This window comes from Dipodomys merriami, unplaced genomic scaffold, assembly GCF_024711535.1.
Source record: "Dipodomys merriami isolate MVZ:Mamm:240054 unplaced genomic scaffold, mDipMer1.0.p SCAF_1, whole genome shotgun sequence".
Lineage (NCBI taxonomy): Eukaryota > Metazoa > Chordata > Mammalia > Rodentia > Heteromyidae > Dipodomys > Dipodomys merriami.
Window position 1 is genome coordinate 46,161,434 of NW_027202270.1, and position 22,722 is coordinate 46,184,155.

General features: G+C 40.6%; 1 protein-coding gene across 1 annotated transcript in view; it reads left to right on the forward strand.

Annotated features, from left to right (window-relative positions):
- Lrp2 (LDL receptor related protein 2) overlaps positions 1–21,151 on the forward strand; it is a 196,126-nt gene extending 174,975 nt beyond the window's left edge. The window contains exons 65-79 of the mRNA XM_070021406.1: positions 513–644; positions 2,606–2,749; positions 4,617–4,782; positions 5,393–5,521; positions 7,180–7,400; positions 8,166–8,342; positions 9,179–9,298; positions 11,788–11,878; positions 12,465–12,532; positions 13,543–13,660; positions 14,162–14,291; positions 15,280–15,381; positions 16,807–16,914; positions 19,425–19,496; positions 19,660–21,151. Coding sequence (XP_069877507.1) covers positions 513–644; positions 2,606–2,749; positions 4,617–4,782; positions 5,393–5,521; positions 7,180–7,400; positions 8,166–8,342; positions 9,179–9,298; positions 11,788–11,878; positions 12,465–12,532; positions 13,543–13,660; positions 14,162–14,291; positions 15,280–15,381; positions 16,807–16,914; positions 19,425–19,496; positions 19,660–19,821 — 1,940 coding nt within the window. The 3' untranslated portion in view covers positions 19,822–21,151. The remainder of the gene's footprint in view (positions 1–512; positions 645–2,605; positions 2,750–4,616; positions 4,783–5,392; positions 5,522–7,179; positions 7,401–8,165; positions 8,343–9,178; positions 9,299–11,787; positions 11,879–12,464; positions 12,533–13,542; positions 13,661–14,161; positions 14,292–15,279; positions 15,382–16,806; positions 16,915–19,424; positions 19,497–19,659) is intronic.
- The last annotated feature ends 1,571 nt before the right edge of the window (positions 21,152–22,722 follow it).

Here is a 22,722-nt window from a genome sequence, read left to right on the forward strand (position 1 = left end):
GAATAAATAGGTAATACATTAAAATTTAACAAAATTTATTACATTATAATTAATAAAAGACATAATAAAGTGTTGTCTAATTTTTATGTCATACTCAGATTATTTGAAGAGTTCTTTGGTATGCTGAAGCTTAAAAACTCAATTGGAATAGCACAGCAGTGACTCTTATTCCTAAAACTAGTGAAGTACCAACCCTACAGATGTTTTCTGAAAGTGGAAAATCTGCTATGCTGTTTTAAAAAATCATACTGTTTCAGTTGTTGTTTGCATCTGATTAGTTTGGGGACCTTTGGGCTTAATGATAGTATATATTTGATGGATTTCCTTTTCCAGGTTAAATGAGGAAAAGACATGTGAAACACTATCTGAAACTTAAATACTAGTGTCATTGCTTGTCTTCATCTGGACTCTTCTTGTTCCGCATTGCTTAGGAATATGGATTTAAAATTTTAAAAATAGGTCTTGGAATTGATTGGAGCAGTTGTTAATATTTAGTTTCATTTTGCCTGCAGACATCAACGAATGTGAGCAATTTGGAATTTGTCCTCAGAACTGTGAAAATACCAAAGGAAGTTATGAATGTTTCTGTGCTTCTGGCTTCCAGTCCATGAGCACTCATCATGGAGAACGGTGTGCAGCTGATGGTAGGTTGAGTTCACATCAACATCAAGAGACTTTGGGGGGAGAGAAAAGCTGATAAGTATATGATATGAGGAAATAAACCTTTGACTCGAATCTTCTTTTTAATTTGCCAGCTACTTCTTTTCCAATACCTGCTAGTCTATCTCTTCTTGTTCTCTCTTCTCTTCTGCTAGTTTAAAACACTAACTACCATCTCCCAACAAATAGGTTTGGATAGAGATAAATCAGGAATTCCTTATTGTTCTAGATATAGTCTCATTTCCACTGTGATAAAATTGTGAAAAAAAATGGACAGAACGTTACCTTCCAGAAGACTCAAAACAATAACATAAGCTTGTCAGAAGACAGTCATCAGTAGAAAGAAATGAATGAGACCCTTCCACTCCTTCTCTACTGAGATCTAAAACTAAATAATTCAAGAGGAGCACAAAGAATTTTGATTTAGGGCAGATCAAGGACACTGCTGACCTAGCTCCTTGCTATTGTTCATGGATCACTGAGCAGACAGAAAGGAGGCCTTGCCACTGAGAACTTCAGTCATTAGTTTTACATTTCAAGCTAATGTTAGTATCTGAGAATCAGGCTAGATGAAAAGCAGTAATGAATTCTAGATTGAAAACACAAGAAGAGGAAGAATATATCTTCTAAATTTCAGAGATCAGATCTAAATCAGCACATCCCAGTGAAAGGGTATATAGGCCTTTGTTTGGGATTTGAAATTTGTACTAGAGTTTAAGAAAATTAGCAAGAAAATAGCTTTTAATTTCTAAATTAAGGGCAAAATTGTCGTACAATATAGTTATATAAATTGGACATGCTTCACATGCATTTGACTAGCATACTTAAATGTTTTATCTTCCAAACATTTCTGATAGTGGATAGAAACTGGAGTTAAAGCATGTGAACGGTTGGTCTGTATTAAAAAGGAAATTAAGGAAGTCCAACTCTTAATTAAGGGGATGAGTGGCATAAATTAGAATAGCCATATGACACATAATGTCAAGATTTAGAAAATATATAAAATGAACTCTTAAAAGTTACCTAAATTGCCTTTAATCGACATTTTGCAAGTAAATTACATTTTAACAATTCTAGACAAGCATCTTAGAATGAGTCACTGTTGAAAAATCTACTTTAGGTAATTTTTTTTAAATCAAGAATGACTTTTTTCCCCTCTCTCCTCATTAGCGAGAAACTAAATTTCATTATGGAGATAATTACTTGCTAAAAGAATCATAAAATTTGTCAGGAAAGAGTGAGAAGTGAAAACTCCCTTAGTAAAGTTTTATGAAGCTGTGAATGTTCTATATCTCCTGTGAGACAGAATAACTACAGTAGAATATCTACAGTATTATCTGTTTTCATTTTTTAGTTTTTGATGCCTGGGGCTTGAACTCAGGGCCTGCACGTGCTGTCCCTGAGCTTTTGTGCTCAAGGTGAGCACTCTACCACTTAAGCCATTTCCAGCTTTTTGGTAGTTATTTGGAGATAAGAGTCTCACACTTTCCTGCCTCGGCTGGTTTTGCACTTGTGATGATCATACCTCAGGTTGAATAGCTAGGATTAGAGATGTGAGCCACTGGGGCCTGGCAGTCTTATCTGTTTTAATGTCAGTGGGCAAGGTAGAAACTTGTAGTGAAAACAAGGTTTCTCTGTAGGCATTGCGACCTTGCTTACACTTCTACTAAGGATTACAGAATAATGTCCCTGGCAGAAGTACTAGCTTTCCATTTGTACTGGGGCCTAAAATGTCCACAATCAGAGGTTTCCTAAACCAGTAGGACAGCCAGCCTTGTTTATTAACAGAGATGGTCAGATTCCTATTGTTAAAGAAAATCCATGTTTCTTTTTTGAAGGATAAAACACTTGCGATGCATTTTATAGCATAGTTCACATCTTAAAGTTTGTAAAATTCAAACAAGATAAAACAGCTCTTGATTCTCTCCCATCCCCCTATCCCCAGGGGACCCACCTTTGTTTCTTCTGCCTGAGAATGTTCGCATTCGAAAATACAATATCTCATCTAAGAAGTACTCAGAGTACCTTGAAGAGGAGGAACACATCCAAAGTATCGACTATGATTGGGATCCTGAGGGCATAGGCCTCAGTGAGTATAACATTGGCATTGGTTGTTGATACAAATTGACTTTATTGACTGTTTCATGTTGAATTTTGGAGTCTTTATTTATTTTTAATGGTGAACTTCACCAAATGAATGCATAAGGAAACTCCCAATGGGCATGCTCTTGACAGTGTCTAGCAGCTGTAGGTTCTTGTCAACCTTTTCTGATTTCTCCAAACCTGTCCCCACTTCTCCCTATATTTTATTTCTTCCTCATCTTTGCTTGTGCAGCTCCCATTCGTCCCTATCATTTTATGCTTGAGAAATTTCTACCTGTTTTCAGTGCCCCAGCCTCTGTGACATCTTGGATGGTTGCTCTCAGCAGAGTTCCTATGAGCACAGCAGTTTATACAGTCCTTGCCAGAGCACATTACATTGAGCCATACAGCTAGCTGTCCACAGTCCCTCAATATGCACTCTTTGGAATGAGTGTATATTTAGCATGAGTGTATATGAGTGTATTTAGAATGAGTGTATATGTCTAGCATCTGGCTTAACATGGAGCACAACATATGTGGTGGGTGCTCAAAAAGCTTAGCTGCTTGATGGGAGAAGAAAAAAATGCCTACCATTGACCTTTGTTATGTCTATGAACTTGTCTTCTATCCTGGCCTCTCTGGTCTACAGATTTGTGACTTTAAGCAACTGTAACAATTCTCTGGGGCTCAATTTTTTTCTCCTTTACTTCTTTATTTTATTGTTAAGATGTTATACACAGGAGTTACAGTCATGAGTAAGGCAATGAGTACATTACTTGTCTATCATTGTTACCCCTTGTTACCCACAATCCCTTCCCTCCCCCAGCTCTCCTACTCCTACCCTCCCCCCACACAAAGTTGTAGAGTTTGTTTCCAATATAATGTCCTGTCCTGTGGGTATCCTTGTTGCAATGGGTCATTCTGTGTCCTTGTTTTAGTGTTTTGTTATTCTCCATCCCCTCCCCAGATGAGACATATGTATATACAAGATGCAGGCTATCAAAATCAGGTACAGTGACAACAGAGGATATGCCATAGTCTGGAGCTTAATTTTTCATTTGAAATTTAATGTAGTTTTGCTGTTCTTTATACCTACTTCTGTGAGGTGTTTTGAAGATTGGATGGAAGAATACATATGAAATACATATTATTTATACACACAATAAGCTTTTCTGCCCTTCTTTGTTCCTCTATTTCTTTCTCCATTCATTCATTCTTTTTTACAATAAGCTGTTCAAGAGTGCTGCATACCTAAGAAAGCAGCAGGTGCCTAATATATACCTTAAAAGTCATGGTCTTATGTCCAGGGTTGTGGCATATGCCTGTGATCAGCTCTTAGGATCCTGACTGGGGCAGGAGGATTGCCAGTTCAAGACTAGCTTAAGCTATATTAGCAAGGCCCAGTTTTCAAAAAAATCCACCACAGTCTTCCTACGCTTTAACGATATGTGTAGTATACTGCTCTTAAAACTGTACATGAAAAGGGACTTCTTGTCTACCTGTTGTTTTTTTTTAAATTGACACTAATACTGAGCATGACTCCAAACTGTCAGAAGTCTAATATGGTTTATCTATACATTCTATTTTGGAAACTAGACTTTGTTCCCAATGAAGTCAATAGGCTTTTGGTCAAAGTATATATATTAGTAAATTACCTTCAAGTAGGAACCAACAAGTGATCTGTTGAATAATGTATAGTTATGATAGGTTTTGATATGGTAGATTTTGAGGCTTGATCATTTTGATAATTGAATTGTTGGTATTATGAAGATGAGGAGGTCAAGATGTCAGTATTTGAATCCTTGGCTAGATTCCAGTTCTACTCTTACCTGCTCTTAACATGAGTCTCTGTGTGTGTGTGTCTTTCTCTGTAGGTGTTGTGTATTACACTGTGCTAGCACAGGGCTCTAATTTCGGTGCTATCAAACGTGCCTACATCCCCAACTTTGAATCTGGCAGCAATAATCCCATGCAAGAAGTTGACCTGGGCCTGAAATATATAATGCAGCCAGATGGATTAGCAGTGGACTGGGTTGGAAGGTAAATTTGCCACATGTCTCCCTCTTGCCTATTCTGTCTTCCTGGCAAGAGTTGTCTACTCCTCTTCACCATATAAGTACCATATGGGTGCAGCCTCTGGTGTAGCTCAGTAATTCCTGGGCTTTCCCTGGCCCTAGTGCCTACCTCTGTTTATCCCAGTGTGCCATGGGACACGTGATTATCTCTTGTCTTCTATGTGTGACATGATTGAAGAGGTTGAAAAGCACGCAGGCCCGGCTTCTGGATTCCAAAATTATCTTTCAATATTGCTCATTGTACATTTTGTGAAGAAATCAGAGGGCCTCATGATTCTTCCAGCAAAGCAGTTGAGATCAAATATTTTTTTTCTTGTAGTAATCATTTAAAGAAAAATCTAGACGGATCATTTCAGGGGAAGAGGTTTGAAATGAGAAAAATTTTCAAAGTTCTAGCCAGTGAGACAACTACTCAAGATTGCTAATCTCTTCAGCCAAGGGGACATCTTTGGAACCTTCCAGGGGACTCCTGTGTGATCAGCCGAAGCCACCAAATCAACCATGACCAATCCTGGTTGCTGAAGAGATTAGCAATCTGATTTTTCTGTTGTTTAATTTTGCTCCTTTGAACTCAGGCATATTTACTGGTCAGATGCGAAGAGTCAACGGATTGAAGTGGCTAGACTTGATGGAAGGTATAGAAAGTGGCTGATTACCACCCAACTAGATCAACCAGCTGCAATTGTTGTGAATCCCAAACTAGGGTAAGTACTTACAGGAATTGTTTATATTTTGGAGAATCTCTCTCTAGATTCTTATAAAATTACATGTGTGCAACGTATTTTTCCTTGTTGTATTGAAACTGTCCTTTGATTTAATTAATTAACTAATTAATTATTTTTTGTGTGCTAGTCTTGGGCTTGAACTCAGGGCCTTCGCACTGTCCCTAAGCTTTACTCGTGCAAGGCCAGAGCTCTGCCACTTTAGCCACAGCTTCACAGCGTTTTAGTGATTAAATGGAGATAAGAGTCTCATGGACTTTCCTGTCTGGGTTGGCTCTGAACTTTGATCCTCAGATCTCAGCCTCCTGAGCAGCTAGGATTATTAGGTGTGAACCACTAGTACCTGGCAATTATCTTATTTTTATTTCCTACTGTCTTGGCTTGCTTCTCAGCTGGAGTTCTACCACTTGAGCCATAGCTCAGCCTTGGTTTCTATTGATTATTTTGATTATGTAGTCTCAGAGACTTTCTGCCTCTGATTCTCTGATTTCAGCCTCCTGAGTAAGTAGGATTACAGGTGTGAGCAATCAGCATACGTCCTTCAATAATTTTTTTTTGGGGGGGTCTGGTCATGGGGCCTGAACTCTGGGCCTGGGCGCTGTCCCTTAGCTCTTCAGTTCAAGGCTAGCGCTCTACCACTTGAGCCACAGTGCCACTTCCGGCTTTTTGCTTATGTGGTGCTGAGGAATCGAACCCAGGGCCTCTTGCATGCAAGGCAAGCACTCTACCACTGAGCCCCACGTCCTTCAATAATTTTTTAGAGTGGGTTTTATGATGGTTTAGACCATGCCATGGGATCATGTAGGACCAACAATTTTTGATAAAAAAATTCCTTTGAGGATACACCTGAGAAATCTTTCTGAGGACACAAATTTCTTGTCTGAACTTTAGCATTGTACATTTAACTGCTTTAAGTGAAGGTTTCAGCAGGATTGTTTTTGTTACATTTAGATGCTTTAAAAATAATCTGATTGCAACAGCTAAGAATTTGATCCCATTTTATTGGCTATAAGAAGCCTTTATTCCCTCACTATTAAAATTCATAAAATAACACATCTGTACAGATATACTATTAATTTGTAGTTTGTTTGAGAGCCATCTCAGCATGAGAACTAGTTTGGTCATTTTTTCTTCATTTTCTGACACTTATTTGGATAATTATATACATACTTAATTTCAAAATAGTGACACTATTGACATTATTTTTGCTTTGTTTGTTTGATTGGCCACAGATACTTTCCCTATTTAGACAGGCCCAGTATGTCCTTTTGTAGTTACAGTAATAGTTGTACATGAAACACTATGAGTTGTTGTTACTTTGGTTCTGTTACTTACATATGTTAACTCCTGTCCTCAGAACCTCAGCATGGATGTTTGGAAAATGCTTGCTGATAAAGACTAACTTGCAATGTGGACTTGATCTCAGCATCAGTCTTTGCTTCTTCTGTCTTATACATAGAACTGCTTAGGAGCAAAGAGGCTCTCCTTGTCTTTAGTAGAGTTTAAAAACAGTGTCACTTAGCACTCATATCTCTGTGCAAAAGCTGTTGATCAAAAAGCTGTTGGGAACACTCATGGCTCTGTGGTAGGAGCAGAGCTCCACTGGTTGAGTTAGTACAGAAAGAACTCTTGGGTTGCAGGCTTATGTTCTGGACGGACCAAGGAAAAGAACCTAAAATCGAGTCTGCCTGGATGACCGGAGAGCATCGTGTAGTTCTAGTTTCCCAGGACCTTGGTTGGCCAACTGGTCTTTCAATTGATTATTTGAACAATGACCGGATCTATTGGAGCGATTCCAAGGAAGATGTGATTGAAACCATAAAATATGATGGCACGGATAGGAGAATCATTGTTAATGAAGGTAGGAAATGAATTAGGATTTGATATAGTAAATAACTTATTAACATAGTTTGAATGTCTTTGTCTATTTTCTCAAGAAGCAGCCACGGTTTTTGGAAGTGATTTATACAGTGTCTAAATTAAATGGAAATTCATCCATTAGTCATGATTAAATCTTGGGGGAGGGGGCATGCATAGTTTTTAAAAAAATGTTTCTCAGGAGCAGACACTGAAATAATGGATGTTTCTGTCTGTTGTCCTGAGGTGGTGCTCATGTGTGCATATGAACTGCTTTTGGACATGTTCATTCTCCATGTGCCAGGTTGCTCATTATGCACAGCTGGAAACATCAGGAAGAAAAGCAGCATTTGGCTTCCTTATCCAGAGTCTGCAGAACTGCAGTGATCTAGTACATTTCTTTGTATCTGACCAGCATTGTCTTATGTTCAAAAGAGTGAAAAAAAGAAAAATCTCTGCTTTACAAATTGTTTTTCCTAGTGGAATAGAATCAGCAAATTGGAACTGAGCTAGTACCCTATAATTGATGTCAGACAGTATGCATTTTGTTTCATTAACTTGTTTTGTTTAATTTCTATCATCCTAAGCTTGCATTGTAGAACTTTCTCAGTCATATGTACACAAAGTCTGTCCCTGAAAAACCTGGGCTTTCCAGCCATTGTATTAAGACATAATTGAAGCAGAAAACCATCACACATAGAAAGTCATGCTGGGGTGTTGGATTTTTAAGAACTATGTTTTGTTTTGTTCTTCCACAATGGATGAGCAGCAAACAAGCCTTACAATCTGGACATCTTCGAAGACCAGTTATACTGGGTAGCTAAGGAGAAGGGAGAAGTGTGGACACAAAATAAATTTGGACAAGGAAACAAAGAGAAAATGCTGTCCGTGAACCCTTGGCTCACTCAAGTTCGAATCTTTCATCAGCTTAGATACAATCAGTCAGGTAATTACCAACCTTGGAATAAATGCCCTTTGTTATCATTTCAGAATAATGGCTATAGTGTTGGAAAAGGGTAGGTGATGATAATAGGCCTCTTTTGATGCACAAAAGAGGTATGTGTGTGTACAGTATGTGGGTGTCAGTATGGCTAAGTCGTTTAGACCATTTGGGCCCAAAAGGTAAAATTGGAGATCAAATGCTATTGCATGAGGAGCTTTTAATGTTAATATTTGAGCTCTAACCCAGACCAATTTGAATTAGAGTTTGCGGGAATGAAGATTTATATTTTGAATAGCTCCAGTGTGGTTCGGATGAGTCACAGCTACAAATTTCCTTTTGTTGTAAATATGGAAATTAAAGCCCAAGTCTCCTTGGAGGGCTACAGTGGAAATCTTGTCTATTACATGGGCTAGGCAGGCCATCTATGTAACTTATTTGGATAATGACAAATCTTGACCTAGTAGTGGTTCTTACTGGTCTTTTGAATCATCTCAACTTATTTATCACTGATGAGATTTTGAAGTGAGGCAGTGAACCAAATAGATGACCACTTTCTAGAGCATCTCTCCAGGGTCCAGAGGAGCTGAGTGATGTCAGTAGAAAGTGGGAGTCGTACAGAAATGGCATAGAGGGCCTGGGGAGAGACTGTATGTGGGGAGCAGCAAGGATGGTGGTGAAAACGAGGGTGACTGTGATGGTAGCACAAAGCCTGGAGCTGTTCGGATGTTACCTGGGCTCTGCTATCACCTAGCACAACCTCACTCAATTGGTGGGCTTACCTTCAGTTGAGTATTCAATCTCCTTCTAGGAGCTAACTGCTGTTCTGGTCTTCTTTCCAGTGTCCAACCCTTGCAAACAGATCTGCAGTCATCTCTGTCTATTGAGACCTGGAGGATACAGCTGTGCCTGTCCCCAAGGCTCCAGCTTCCTAGCCGGAAGCACTGTTGAGTGTGATGCAGGTAGGGGACCTCCTGAGCAGCCATGGGGCTTTCAGGAGCCAGAAGAATCCTGTGTGCTGGGTCTTACGCAGAGGAGAGTGGGAGTATATGGAGGGGGAGGGATGAGAAATATGAACAGAGTCGAGTGGGACCTGGGATTCTGAGAATTATTTGTGAAGATCTGCAAAGGTTTGTGTCCCAACTCTACAGTTGTATTGTTTTGCAAAGATGCCTCTTCCTCATTCCTTTATCCCACACTGCATTCTTGTCTCAGAATTTGCTCAGCCTTCCTTCAGGTCTTCTGGGCTGAGAACCACATTCCTGAGGAGGGAAGAGCTTGTGCAGTGAATATCCTGTTCACTGTGTTCGTCACATATTTATTTAAGAATTTTAACAACTGTAAAAGGCCATATTTGGAAGATGCCTTATGCTGTTAGGAAACAAAGACCAGAATTAGAAAGTAGTGATTTAATTCCATCCCACCTCTTTTTGGAAAGACCTTTTCTCAATAACTCTTGAATTAAACAATTAACAGGTCACAGGGAATAATATGAATGTTCCCAACCACTGTGCTAGCTAAACAAGCATGTTAAAAAGTCATCCTGCAGCTCATCCTGTAGCTTGTTTATGACTAACACAGGGGACATTTACAACTTTACTTGGAGGGAAACTAAAGCGATATAACCACCTTCTTCCACCAGGGGGCAAAAGTGGCCAAACAAGGAACTACCCTTTGAACCTTCATCCTAACCAGATTTAAAAATTGTCAGGTTTGGAAAGTGAACTCAAGAGGGGGAAAAAAAAAATCTCTTCCTTTCTCCTCTTTTGCCTTACCTTTGTGGTCATACTAACACAGCTAGGGAAATACTGGTAAACGTCCAATACTAAAATCAACATTTTGAACAAAATAACCTTAGAGATCTGCTCTGTGCTGAGGATGCATTATTCTGATGTTTATTGTAGAGGAGCTGTTGGGTAAGCTGTCACTCATGCATTACTATTTATGTATTTTTGTTGTTGTTGTTGATCATGGGGCTAGAACTTAGGGCCTAGGCACTATCCCTGAGCTTTTACATTGAAGGCTAGCACTCTACCACTTTGAGCTCTTACTTCTGGTTTTCTGGTAGTTAATTGGAGATAAGAATCTCATGGGCTTTCCTTCCTGGGTTGGCTTTGAACTGTGATCCTCAGATCTCAGCCTCCTGAGTAGCTAGGATTACAGGTGTGAGCCACCAGCACCTGGCAGAATTTTTTTTTTAACCAAATGGATTTTATTAAGATTCTCACCTAAAATGACTTTAATTAAGTCCATTAATGGTGGCAGTCATCCATGTAGGGCCTTGGTTTGGTATTTGACTTAGTCAGTTCAGTCAGTAATAAGTTCTTACTATGTGGATAAAACCAAGTTCCTTGGTTTCATTGAGCTTAGTGGTTAATAAGATAATAGAGAAACTGCAAACATATAATAGGTCAGGAGGTAAAGGTGCCAAGAGGACAGAGAAGGATGTGGGTAGCATGATTGTCCTTGCTCTTTTAGGGAGAATGCTCAGGAATAGCTTCTCTGGTAATCAGAACCCAAACTGAAGGACTAAGCCTGGGAGGTAGGGGTGGAAAGCTAAAACCCACTCCTAAATAAAGTCTTCAAGTGTCTTTGAAGATTTTGAAGCATACAGGACCCATCAGGCATATTCAGGGGTATGGGGAGGTATGGGAGGGGTGGGGGAAACTGATGGGGAGCAGTGACCCAGAGAATGAAGTTTAAAAAATCAGATGGCCTTTGGTTACCTGTGTACCAGGTACCTGTGTGTCTGTGTCTGTGTCCACCTGTTGACTTGTCTCCTTGTGATGCTCTGGAGCCTCTTATTTGTTTGCTTTTGTTTTTGTGCCAGTCTTAGGATTTGAACTCATGGCCTGGTCACTGTCCCTGAACTTTTGTGCCCTAGGATAGTGCTCTACCATTTTTGAACTACAACTCCATTTTTGGCTATTTGGTAATTACTTGGAAATAAGAGTCCCATGGATTTTCCTGCCTGGGCTGGCTTTGCACTAAGATCCTTGGATCTCAGCTTCCTGAGTAGCTGGGATTACAGGCGTGAGCCAATAACACCTGGCACATTGCAGTTTGAAGCTCTTGATCTTAATGGTTCTCAGAGGGGACTTTGAAGACCTTCAATGTAGATATAAAAATCTTAAGAGATTTTCTTACCACAAACTAGCTTTTGGTGATGAGTCTAGAACTTAGCGTCTCTCCAGTCTTTGACGGGGGTGAGAGAGGATGAGATGCTATAAATTGCCTTTTTCTTTCCACAAAATGCCCTCCTCCAATTGTATTACTGATAAAGGAATTTCCTTGATTTAGAGAGCAGAGAGATAGCCTAGCGGCCCTGCCCGCAGGCCTCAGTCCCAGCCTCACCCCTAGACACACAGCCGCAGCCCTGGGCAGGTCTGGATGGCGTAGGAGCTCTGCTGAGCATGCAGACTTAACACATGTCTGACTTTCCCTTTTGCAGCCATCGAGCTCCCCGTCACCATGCCTGCACCGTGCAGGTGTATGCACGGAGGAAGTTGCTACTTTGATGAGAATGACCTCCCCAAATGCAAGTACGTCTGAATGCTGAAGTTCCAACTGTAGGCCTTGCTGTTCTGGGGGAATTGAGATGCTAACAGTAGCTAGAGAGAAAGCACAGGAGCCTGGCCCGCTCACTTATTTTCTCATTTGAAGCAGTGGGTCTTCCTTTAGGGGAGTCCATGGAGACTAAGGCTGTGCTTCTCAGATTAGATCAGGTGTTACAGAATAGCCCGTGCAGCAGGTGCAAATGCCCGTGCTCACTCCCAGGCTCTCTGTGTTCTGAACAAGCTTCATGAAAGCCTGTCACAGGAAAACACCACCTTGGGGCCCATCTTCACTCCCCGGGGAAGAATTCTCCGGTATAAGGACAACTCCTGTAGGTTAATTAGATGTGACTGGCCCTGTAGGTGTCGCAGTTACTCCTTTGAAAGTGAATTTCTGGACTCAGACCACTGCTTTATCAGCAGGATAAGCGGAACTTATCCTTGCATGGGCTGCAGTGCTTGACCGACAGGTCATTTATTCCATCAGAACTCTGTGGCCCAATGTGCTAATAAAGTTGCAGTAAAACCCCCAAGATGGCAACAGGAACAGTGAAGGTTCTCTTTTTACTTCCAGGTGTTCCAGTGGCTACACGGGTGCATATTGTGAAATTGGGCTTTCCAAAGGCCTCCCTCCAGGGACAAGTAAGTGTTCAGAATTTGAGCAACCTGTAAGGGAAATAAACAAAGATAATGAATTTAACCAAAGCCTTCTTGTTCAAGACAACTAATAAAATAGACAAGGCTCTATGGAGACTGAACAGAACTAAAAGAGAGCTGTAAGAAGTTGCCATCATGTGAACTTGGTGGGTATGGGATAATGTCGGAGACTTACAAGTTCAAAGCTAACATTAAAAAAAAATCCTGTATTTGGAACATGCAAGGGACTATCACGATATATTCTACAACTGTTAATACAACAATAAGGAAAGGAAGTAGGAGTGGAACATGGCTCAGGTGGCAATGCATCTGCCTAGCAAGAGTGAGGCTCAGAGTTCACACCTTTGTATTACCAAAGATAGATTTCTAATAGTTGTAACCCCTAAATTGAAAACTGTCATACATTATTTCGTTGTTGTCGTTTGTTTGTGCTGGTATTGGTGCTCAAATATAGGGCCTTGTGCTCCTGATTGACTTTTTCTTTCAAGCTAGCGCTCTACTATCTGAGCTACAGATCCACTTCTGGCTTTTTTTTTTTCTGGTTAGTTGGAAATAAGAATCTCATGGATGGGCTGGGAAGGTGGCTCAGTGGTAGAGTGCTTGTCTTGCATTCATGAGGCCCTGGGTTCGATTCCTCAGCACCACATAAGCAAAAAGAAAAAAGCCGGAAGTGGCGCTGTGGCTCAAGTGATAGAGCACTAGCCTTGAGCTGAAGAGCTGAGGGACAGTGCCCAGGCCCAGAGTTCAGGCCCCACGACTGGACCCCCCCCCAAAAAAAAAAAAAAGAATCTCATGGACTTTTCTGCCTGAGCTGGCTTTAAACTTTGATCCTCAGATCTTTGCCTCCTGATTGGCTAGGATAGAAGGCAAGTGCTGCCGGGCTCTTTTCAGACATTCTTTCCTAAAGAATGGATTGATTCTAGCCCTCAGCTTCCACAGCTATGTTCTTTTTCCTTGTGTTAATGGCTCTTTGTTTCTTCCCTCTCCGACTGCAGCGATGGCTGTGCTGTTGACGTTCCTCCTGATCATCATCATTGGAGCCCTGCTACTTGTAGGATTTTTCCACTATAAGAAAACCGGCTCCCTTTTGCCTGCTCTGCCTAAGCTGCCAGGGTCAGTTGCATTCTATGGAACATCTGTTTGAGACGCCTGGGATGAATATGACCCAGTAGATGAATTGTTTTTTGTTTTTGTTTTTTTTTTAAATACAATGCTTAGTCCAGTTTTTCTTCAGAGACAAAAAGAGGGGAGGGTTTAAAGCAGTCACCACACACCACCATGTCTTCAAGCCTGAATGACAGATCATGTTTTGTAGCCCAGGTGGTTGTGCCCCCTGGTGGTCACTGGGTCCTCCTGCAGCAGAACCAAGCCTCTAGGTATCCCTGGGCTTTGTCCCTGGGATGTCTTGGATGTCTCAGGTCTCAGGTCTCAATGTTTGAGAATGACCTTGAATGTGATCAGGCAGACCAGGGGACTTAGTGGCCAGAGTTCATGTGCACACTGAGTGGGAGTTGCATATTTCCTTTAAGCTTTAGCAATGGGGAGGGGAGGGGTGGGAAGGAGCTATTGCAAAGTTTCTTTTAAATAACAGGAGTTTGTGTTGGTTACTTCCAGCTTAAGCAGTCTTGTCAAACCATCTGAAAATGGAAGTGGGGTGACCTTCAGATCAGGGGCTGATGTTAACATGGATATTGGAGTATCTGGTTTTGGTCCTGAGTCTGATATTGACAGATCAATGGCCATGGTGAGTTTGTTTTCCCAGTGATGATTTAAAGGTTGCCATTTATTTTAGCAAAGAAACACTTTTCATAAAGATGTATAAGTAACCTTGGGAATATTGAGATAAAGAATAAACTCTACGCTATTTAAGCCAGGTTAGAAAACAGTACGCTGCAAAAAAAATGTGTCTAAACATATCAGTAACAGTAAGAAAATTGAAATTTATCCCTACTCTAAGCCACACTGCTTAATTGGAGCCATAATGAGCCTTAAGCTTAATTGGAATCTTAGTGAACTTTATGAGTAGTTTAAGAGTGGGGAGGGAGCATGATATTTTACTTTTATTTGATGACTTTTTGTATACTCATATTGTTATGCAATTCCCTACTCTATAATATGTCACATTTTTTCTATCATGTAGAGTTGGCAAATAGTGTTTTTTGGGTTGATTGAAACCATGGCTTTGCTACCTTTGACGTTATAAAAGGCATAGAGTTTGTGTTTTGACCTCACTGGTCCTACCTGTAGAATGGTACAAGCACAGATCCTGGGAGGGTCAGATGAGTGACTTTATAAGGGCCTAGCACAGAGGGAACTGTGCATAATCTGTTCTGGGAACCGACTTCCAGTATTTCGTCCTTCCCCTGAATTTTTCAGTTTTTGCCATGCCTGGAGGATACAACATTACCCGTTTCTCTCTTATTTTCCCCCTCTCCTTTTTTATTCTCCTTCTGCTACCCACCTTCTTCTCTACTGTTCAAAACCAATCCCAAAGTGCATTAAGGGGTCATAGAGAATTCAGTTATAGGAAATCTCTCTCTTTTTCTAGACCTGATAACTTAGCACCTTTATGTTACTTTAAATAATGGCTGGCCATTTGGAATCGTGGGTCTCTCCTGCCACCCCTCTGTTGTTCCCTCCTCCAATTCTCTTAAGCCCTCATTGTTTTTAGTAACTTTGGTAAAGCACCCTGATTTCTATGTGGTCTGACCTCTCTTCCCCTCCCCTGTCAGAGTGAGCATTTCGTCATGGAGATGGGAAAGCAGCCGGTGATATTTGAAAACCCAATGTATGCAAGCAAAGACATTGCCGTCAAAGCGGAGCTGCCAGCCCAGGTGAGGCCCCATGCACTGGTCCTCTCAAGCCATACTGTTGCTGGTCTCACTCTATGACTGGATAACATTGTAGGCATCTCCAGATGCTCTTTCCCCCATGCCTCAGCCTTCCTCTCTGCAGTAAAGGGGATGCCCTGTACACAAGCCCTACAAACAATCACTACACAGCCCTGATACTTGGCAGCCATGATGGGGGTGCTCACCATCACACTCTCTGAGTCACACATTTTGAGAGGTGTCCTAGGGTCACATACCCTAGGAGTCTAGGGTGGGCAGAGGCCTGGGAAACACCCTGACTGATGCCACTCTGAGAGGTGTGGTCACAGTGAGTGAGGGAGTAGCTGGTCACACAGCTGTGGTCTAAGCAGGTTAAAGGGAGGGGAGTCTCCCAAGCTTGCCTTTGCTAGACTTTTCTGGAAATTACGGAGCTCTATCTATCTATCTATCTATCTATCTATCTATCTATCTATCTATCTATCTATCTATCTATCTATCTATCTATCTATCTTCTCTCATTCAGCCCTTACTATTCAGCATCTTTAAGAACAGCTGGTGCAGGTAAAGGAAAAGAACTTTTCATATCCAGAACTTGCCTGTGTCCACCTGCATTTGTCCAAGCAACTATGACGCTATTGACAATGCAGAACTTTCAATGCTCACACCCATACTCCTTTCAGATCCAACATGTGGCATATTTTAGTAAAATAGAAAGAGTTTTCCTAAGTACAGAAATCTTTGACTCTTGGAGTCATTTTGCCTGATTCTTTGATAATAGACAGCAAGACTTTAATACTTGATGGAATAGATGTGACATTTCATGCTGACATGTTCAGTTAAAATAAAATGAGGCCATGCATACAAACACATAGACAAGTTTGAGAAGATACAAAATGGTTAGTGTAAAGTGTTAGGAAAGGAGAAAATTGCATTCTATAATTTGGATATTCAAGGTAATTTGGGGTTAAGGAGGAAACTTAGAATCAAATGAGTATTATAAAACTATGTAAAGGCATATTCCACTGTGCCTTTACATATTTTTATAATACTCATATATATTTAAATATAGGATTCTCTCTCATGAGTAAATTTGGGCCCCTGTACATGCTGTCCTTCTAGTATTGGGCTGCCAGTATAAAATGAGGATATCTTTTATTCAAAAATGTGATCAACAACAGGAATAAAGTCACAGAAATTATAGGAATTGTCACTGGATTGTGGAAGATATTTGCCTTCTAGGATTAAATGATGTGATTTAGTGGCTGGTGCTTTTGATTTGGGGGTCTAGGTTGCCAGGCTTATTTGTCTGGTCATGTCTGTGAGAGACCAAGGTACACACAGAATCAAAGACTTTATAAAGAACTTTATGGCAAAGTTGCTTGTTACTGAATTATTTCAAAATTGGATAAGCATTTGAAATGTTCACAGGTGACTGTATCTGAAAATGTGGAAAACAAGAATTATGGAAGTCCTATAGATCCTTCTGAGATAGAGCCAGAGCCAAAGCCAACTTCCCCCAGTGCTGATGGGACTCAGGTAACAGCGGTGACTCCTGAAATAACCCTTCCTTAAGACTCTTTTCTTTAATGATGTATGGTCTCAGCTCTGTTGTTACTCATAGTTAGCACCAGATGGCACTAATTTACATTCTTTTCATCTAGTCATCTGACTTCATCATTCCTGTTTGTTAGACCGTTCATCCTGTAACATTATTACCCTCCCTGAGCCATGCAGTGTGTAATACTAGAGATTAAAAGAAGAAAAACACTACTTGATGGAGTTTATCACACCTGCTAGAGTGACCTTTGCAATTTTAGGCTGTCATGTAGAGAGAATTTCAGTGAACACATTTGATGTAAAACTCAAATGTGTTAATGGACAGTCTATAGCTAGTCCGAATGCACACGTACGTATGCCGTTGTGCCAGCTCCAGCTGCTTGATCCTGATAGACTATTTTATCTCAGAGCATGACAGTCCTCATGGGTGCTCAGAATATTAGGTACCTAGTTCCTTGTACCTCAGAAAGTGCTCTGTGAATTATAGGGCAGTGTGTAATCCCTGGCCCTCTCTAAAATCTTCCAGTAATGTATTTTCTAATTCAGGGTAATTTCTAGAGGCAGGGTTCTGAATTCCTGTCTCCTCTTTCCGGGGTGGTATCCTGTATAGAATAGGGCTCCTTAAACGTGGGTTTGTGAATGGCGCTGTCCACTTCTCCAGTAGCCATGTGCTCCTCACCTTTCCCAGAGTAAGACACTCCAGAAAATGTGGCAGGAGTAGGGTGTCTGTTCCTTTGTCTCCTCCCAGGTTTTGAACTTTGTAGTCAGAGCTGTGGCTAGCAGGACAGGCATGGTTCCATGAGGGGTGGGGCCACCCACCATCACCTAGGGAGTTTCTCTTTGGACTCTCCAGATTAGAGTCCTCTGAGTCCCTTGAGTACTTGTGGCTGGTTCTCATGACCACAACTGAACTACTTAATCTTTATTTATGACTCTTATCTTACAAGGATAATAAAGGGACCTTCCTCAAGGGGTTGCTGAGATCAAATCAGAAACTTGTAAAACTCTAAGAATAATCCCTGACACATAGTAAGCACTCAGTAAGTTATAGTTGTTATTGTTGTTGTTGTTGTGATGGTTAACAGGGGAAAATGAAGTGAGAGTGGCCACTCTGCTGCTTTGGTGCCCTTTCCCCTTTGGTGCTTGAACTCAGGGCCTTGTATTCTTTTTCATTTCTTTTTAATTTTCTTTTTTTTCTTTTCTTTTATTTCTCTTCTTTTCCTTCCTTCCTTCCTTCCTTTCCTTCTTCTTTCCTTCCTTCCTTCCTTCCTTCCTTCCTTTCTTTCTTTCTTTCTTTCTTTCTTTCTTTCTTTCTTTCTTTCTTTCTTTCTTTCTTTCTTTCTTTCTCTCTTTCTTTCTCTCTTTCTTTCTCTCTTTCTTTCTTTCTCTCTTTCTTTCTTTCTCTCTTTCTTTCTTTCTCTCTTTCTTTCTCTCTCTCTTTCTTTCTTTCTTTCTTTCTCCTTCCTTCCTTCCTCCTTCCTTCCTTCCTTCCTTCCTTCCTTCCTTCCTTCCTTCCTTCCTTCCTTCCTTCCTTCCCTCCCTCCCTCCCTCTTTCCTTCCTTCCTTCCTTCCTTCCTTCCTTCCTTCCTTCCTTCCTTCCTTCCTTCCTTCCTTCCTTCCTTCCTTCCTTCCTTCCTTCCTTCCTTTCTTTGCCTGCCCCGGGCTTAGATTCAAGGCCTGGGCACTGTCCCTGAAATTTTTTGCTCAAAGCTAGCCCTCATTTGAGCCACCGTTCCACTTCCAGCTTTATCATGATCATGATCATTGTTATTATTATTGCTGGTTAATTTGGAGGTAAGAGTCTTACAAACTTTCCTGCCTAGGCTAGTTTTTGAACCATGATCCTCAAATCTCAGCCTCTTGAGCAGCTAGGATTACAGGTATGAGCCACTGTCATGTGGCATAGGCCTTGTATTCTTGCTCAGCTTTTCAGCTCATAGCTGCACCATTAGAGCCATGCCTCCAGTTCAGAATTTTTGCTGGTTAATTGGAGATTAAGTCACAAGGACTTTTCTACTCTGAGCCTTGATCCTCAAATCTCAGACTCCTGAATAGCTAGGATTATAGATGTGAGTCACTGGTATCTGGTTGAGTGGCTATTCTTGAATTGTCCAATTTAGGAAAGGAGTTTTACAATTTATCTTTTCCCTCTGGTTTGTAGAGAGCTCTAGAAACTTCTTTCCCTCCCCAAAATGTGTATATCTTAGCTTCATTTGTCTTCCTTGACCAAAGTAGTCACAATTACCTGTGTGGCAAAGCTTCTAGATTATTGGCAGGTACAGATTATATGAAAACAGTCTGAAGAATTTCAGTTACTGTTCAGGGACTCTAGGAAGAATTGAAAAATCTATCACATGAGCCTTGTTCCAAATGATTGCTTTCATGGGAAGTAGGCTTACAATTTGAATCAAAAGAAGAGAAACCTATGAAAAACTCCATTATTCAAGTTTTTTATTTCCTTCTTCTTCTTTTTTTTTTTTTTAATTCAGACCTCAAAATGGAGTATCTTCAAAAGAAAACTCAAACAAACCAGCAACTTTGAAAATCCCATCTATGCAGAGGTAATTTTTAACCATTGTCCTTAGCCTAACGCTGTTAGAAACAATTTGAATAGCCTCTTAGATTCTTGCGAGAAATCTGGCCAAGATTCATCTTGGCACAAAACTGTGACTAGTGTGGTTGGTTGGGACTAAGGAGTTGATTCCCATTTCATTGTGATTGCAGATGGACAATGAGCCAAAGGAAGGCGTGGCCGTGGCCCCTCCTCCATCCCCCTCTGTCCCTGAGAAAGTGTCTTCCAAAAGAGACCCCAGCATAGGCTACACTGCAACAGAAGACACATTCAAAGACACTGCAAATCTTGTTAAAGAAGATTCAGAGGCCTAGCCACATTGGTTATTTAGGGAATAATTAGAAACACACTTTTGCACGTATATTTTTTACAAACAAATGAAAAGAGATAACATTCAGTACTTTATAAAAAAAATACTGTACAAAAAATATATTTTTCTCGGGTTGCCTGGAGTCAGATATGTCTTATGTGTGTGTGTTTTTTACTCATGCTGTTTCATATTTTTACAAATAATTATCACGATGTACTATATGTATATCTTTGCACTGAAGTTGTCTGAAGGTGATGCTATAAATATATTGTACATTTGTAAATTTTGGGAAGATTATCACATCACTGAATTTGCAAATAAAATTACCTGTTGACTTGGTTGGTGATCATTAGAATGGACTTAGACCTTTGATCATGTGTTATTATTTGTGTTTCCTTTAAAGCTATTCAGGAAAGGAATCCATTCTTGGGTTCATTAATTAAGTGCATCAGCAGTTAATTACTGCTCAAAATTACATGTCGGCTTGATTAATAGGTGCATGGCTAGAGGCCATAGTCTCTGTATAGACATCTGGATTTGCCTAGAGATGCTTCAGATGATACAGAATTTAGGGGTTGTGAATGCATTTCACCTGTCTGCACATTTCTGTTGTCTCACCAGCTACAGCTTCACGTGTTCTCCGACTAGCTGCCAAGTCACCATTGTTATTTTTAATGTCTGAAGGAAATCCCCATGTGATAAAGCAAACATGTCACCTACACTGAGTTGGTATTCGACTGAATGAGCTTTTTTCCTTAGAGCAATGTAAGCCCTTGCCCAGCATTTCTGGTGGTCACCAACCCCTAGTGACTGGAGCTCAGTAGCTGAATGACTCAAACCAAATCCATGTCTGCATAAAGCAAGGTGCAACACATTCCTAAACTGCAAAGCCTCAGCTAGGCTTTGCTTTCTGTGTGTGAAGATATCATTCTATTGACTATTTATTTCCTGAGTTGAACATGAATAGAAAGGGAAACCATTCTCACTGAGCCTTTTTTCAGGTCCTTTGCCTAAATCTGTCCATTGGAGTCAGGATGTTCCGATAACCCTGATCTTCTCATTGTAGCTGGTCTAGTCTGAAGAACAAGAACCATGACAGGAATATACAGTTTCCACAGCCAGGAGTGTTCCTGCCTCTCTGTGCTCAAATTGCACATTTGTTAAACAAGAATGAATGGGTGGATGAATGGATGGATGAAACGTACTACTGATTATTTTAATCCTGAGCTCTCAAAATATTTGTATTTTGAGTGTTGATTGTAATTACTTTGATTAGACATGCAACTGGAAATGCTGCTGCTGAAAATTTTCTAATAAATGTGTATTTTATCAGACTGGTGTATTTCTTATGTCTCTATCACAAATCACTCGTATTTTACTGGGGAAAAAAGAAAGCTTGATTGCTTTCTGCTTCACTAATTCCTTGCCATTGTTTTTTTTCTAGACACAAATCCATAAGCTAGTTGCTTGAAAAATCCACAAATCTCTGCATCCATTTTGGTGGTGTCTATGATATGTGGGAGTAAGTTAAGAGGGAAGAAAGCAAACAGGACTCTAGGAAGTAGCACGAAAGTCAGATTCACGATTAGACAACAATTGCTGTCAACAATTGCAGTCATTCACTGAGATGACAGCTAGTGTTCCTATGTCCTAATGACACAGTCATTTGTCAGGAAGACCACTTCTCAACATTACTTTCAGGGTAAGGGTAGGGCCATCCTCCTGATGTTAATCTCAATGAGCTATGGGAGTTCCGTGTGAAACTGTACGTAAGGAGTGTGGCCCAAAGCCTGGTGTAAAGTGTGCTTTTGATCAGTAATGGCCATGATTATAATGACTGATGAGGCAGAAAGAAAGGGGAAGAGATACCTGAGTCATTTTAAACTTTCTTCACATTGATTTGTTGAATTGAAGCCCCTTTATACGACTACTTAATGGCAATAATAATTTAAAGAACTTCCTCAAGTGATTTTAATGTATAGCCAGGGTGAGAAGTCCTAGTTTAAGCAGAGAAGCTAGTGATTGTTTTCCCCCCCTTTCCTTTCCTTCTTTCTTCTTCTTTTTTTTTTTTTTTTTTTAAATTCAATTTTTTGGGATAGGGTCTGTCTGTAGCCCATGCTGGCCTTGAATTTGTGATCCTCCTACCTCTCTTTCCCAAGTGCCGGTGTTATAGTAATACACCACTATGGCTGGCTTTTCATGTACTTGTAAATAGAGAAGATGATGGAGTTTTTAGCAGGGCTTTTGATAGAATACATGTTTTTAGTTTATGAAGGAGTGGAAGTAGTCATGATTGAAAAAAAGTTTAGTGTCATCCAGTCACCTGTGGCTCATGGCTATAATCCTAGCTATTCAGGAGCTAAGTCCTGGAGGAATGTGGTTCAAAGCCAACCTAGACTAGTGGTGTGGCTTAAGTGACAAAGTGCCAGCCATGAGCAAGAGAGCTAATATAAAATGTGAAGCCTTGAGTTCAAGCCTCATAACTGGCAAACCCTCCCCAAATTAGGTAGTCTTTTCAAGGTGATTGGAAGGGTAACCAACACCTCTATCTATGGGGAAACCTAGGCTGAGAAAGATGGAAATGCAGATTCAGGTCACAGTCTGGAGAGCAGAACCACACATGACTGAAATCACCTCTCCTGAATGCTTCCCTGGCTCTTGTCTTACGTCAACAGTATTTGCTCCGATTCAAGGATTAGGGTCTCTTACCTTAGCATTCCCTGTGTCTAGTACCTGGCCCCTTTCCTGTGTTCCAGCCTCCACCACAAGGATGGTTTGTTACTTAAGCAGCAATTGCCCTGGGAGAACTTTTAGCGGCAACTCCAGCAGAAAGGATTAGAACGTCCTGTATTTGCCCTCACAGTGTAGGAAAAGTATGTTTCCAACATGACAGCTGCATGTGTGC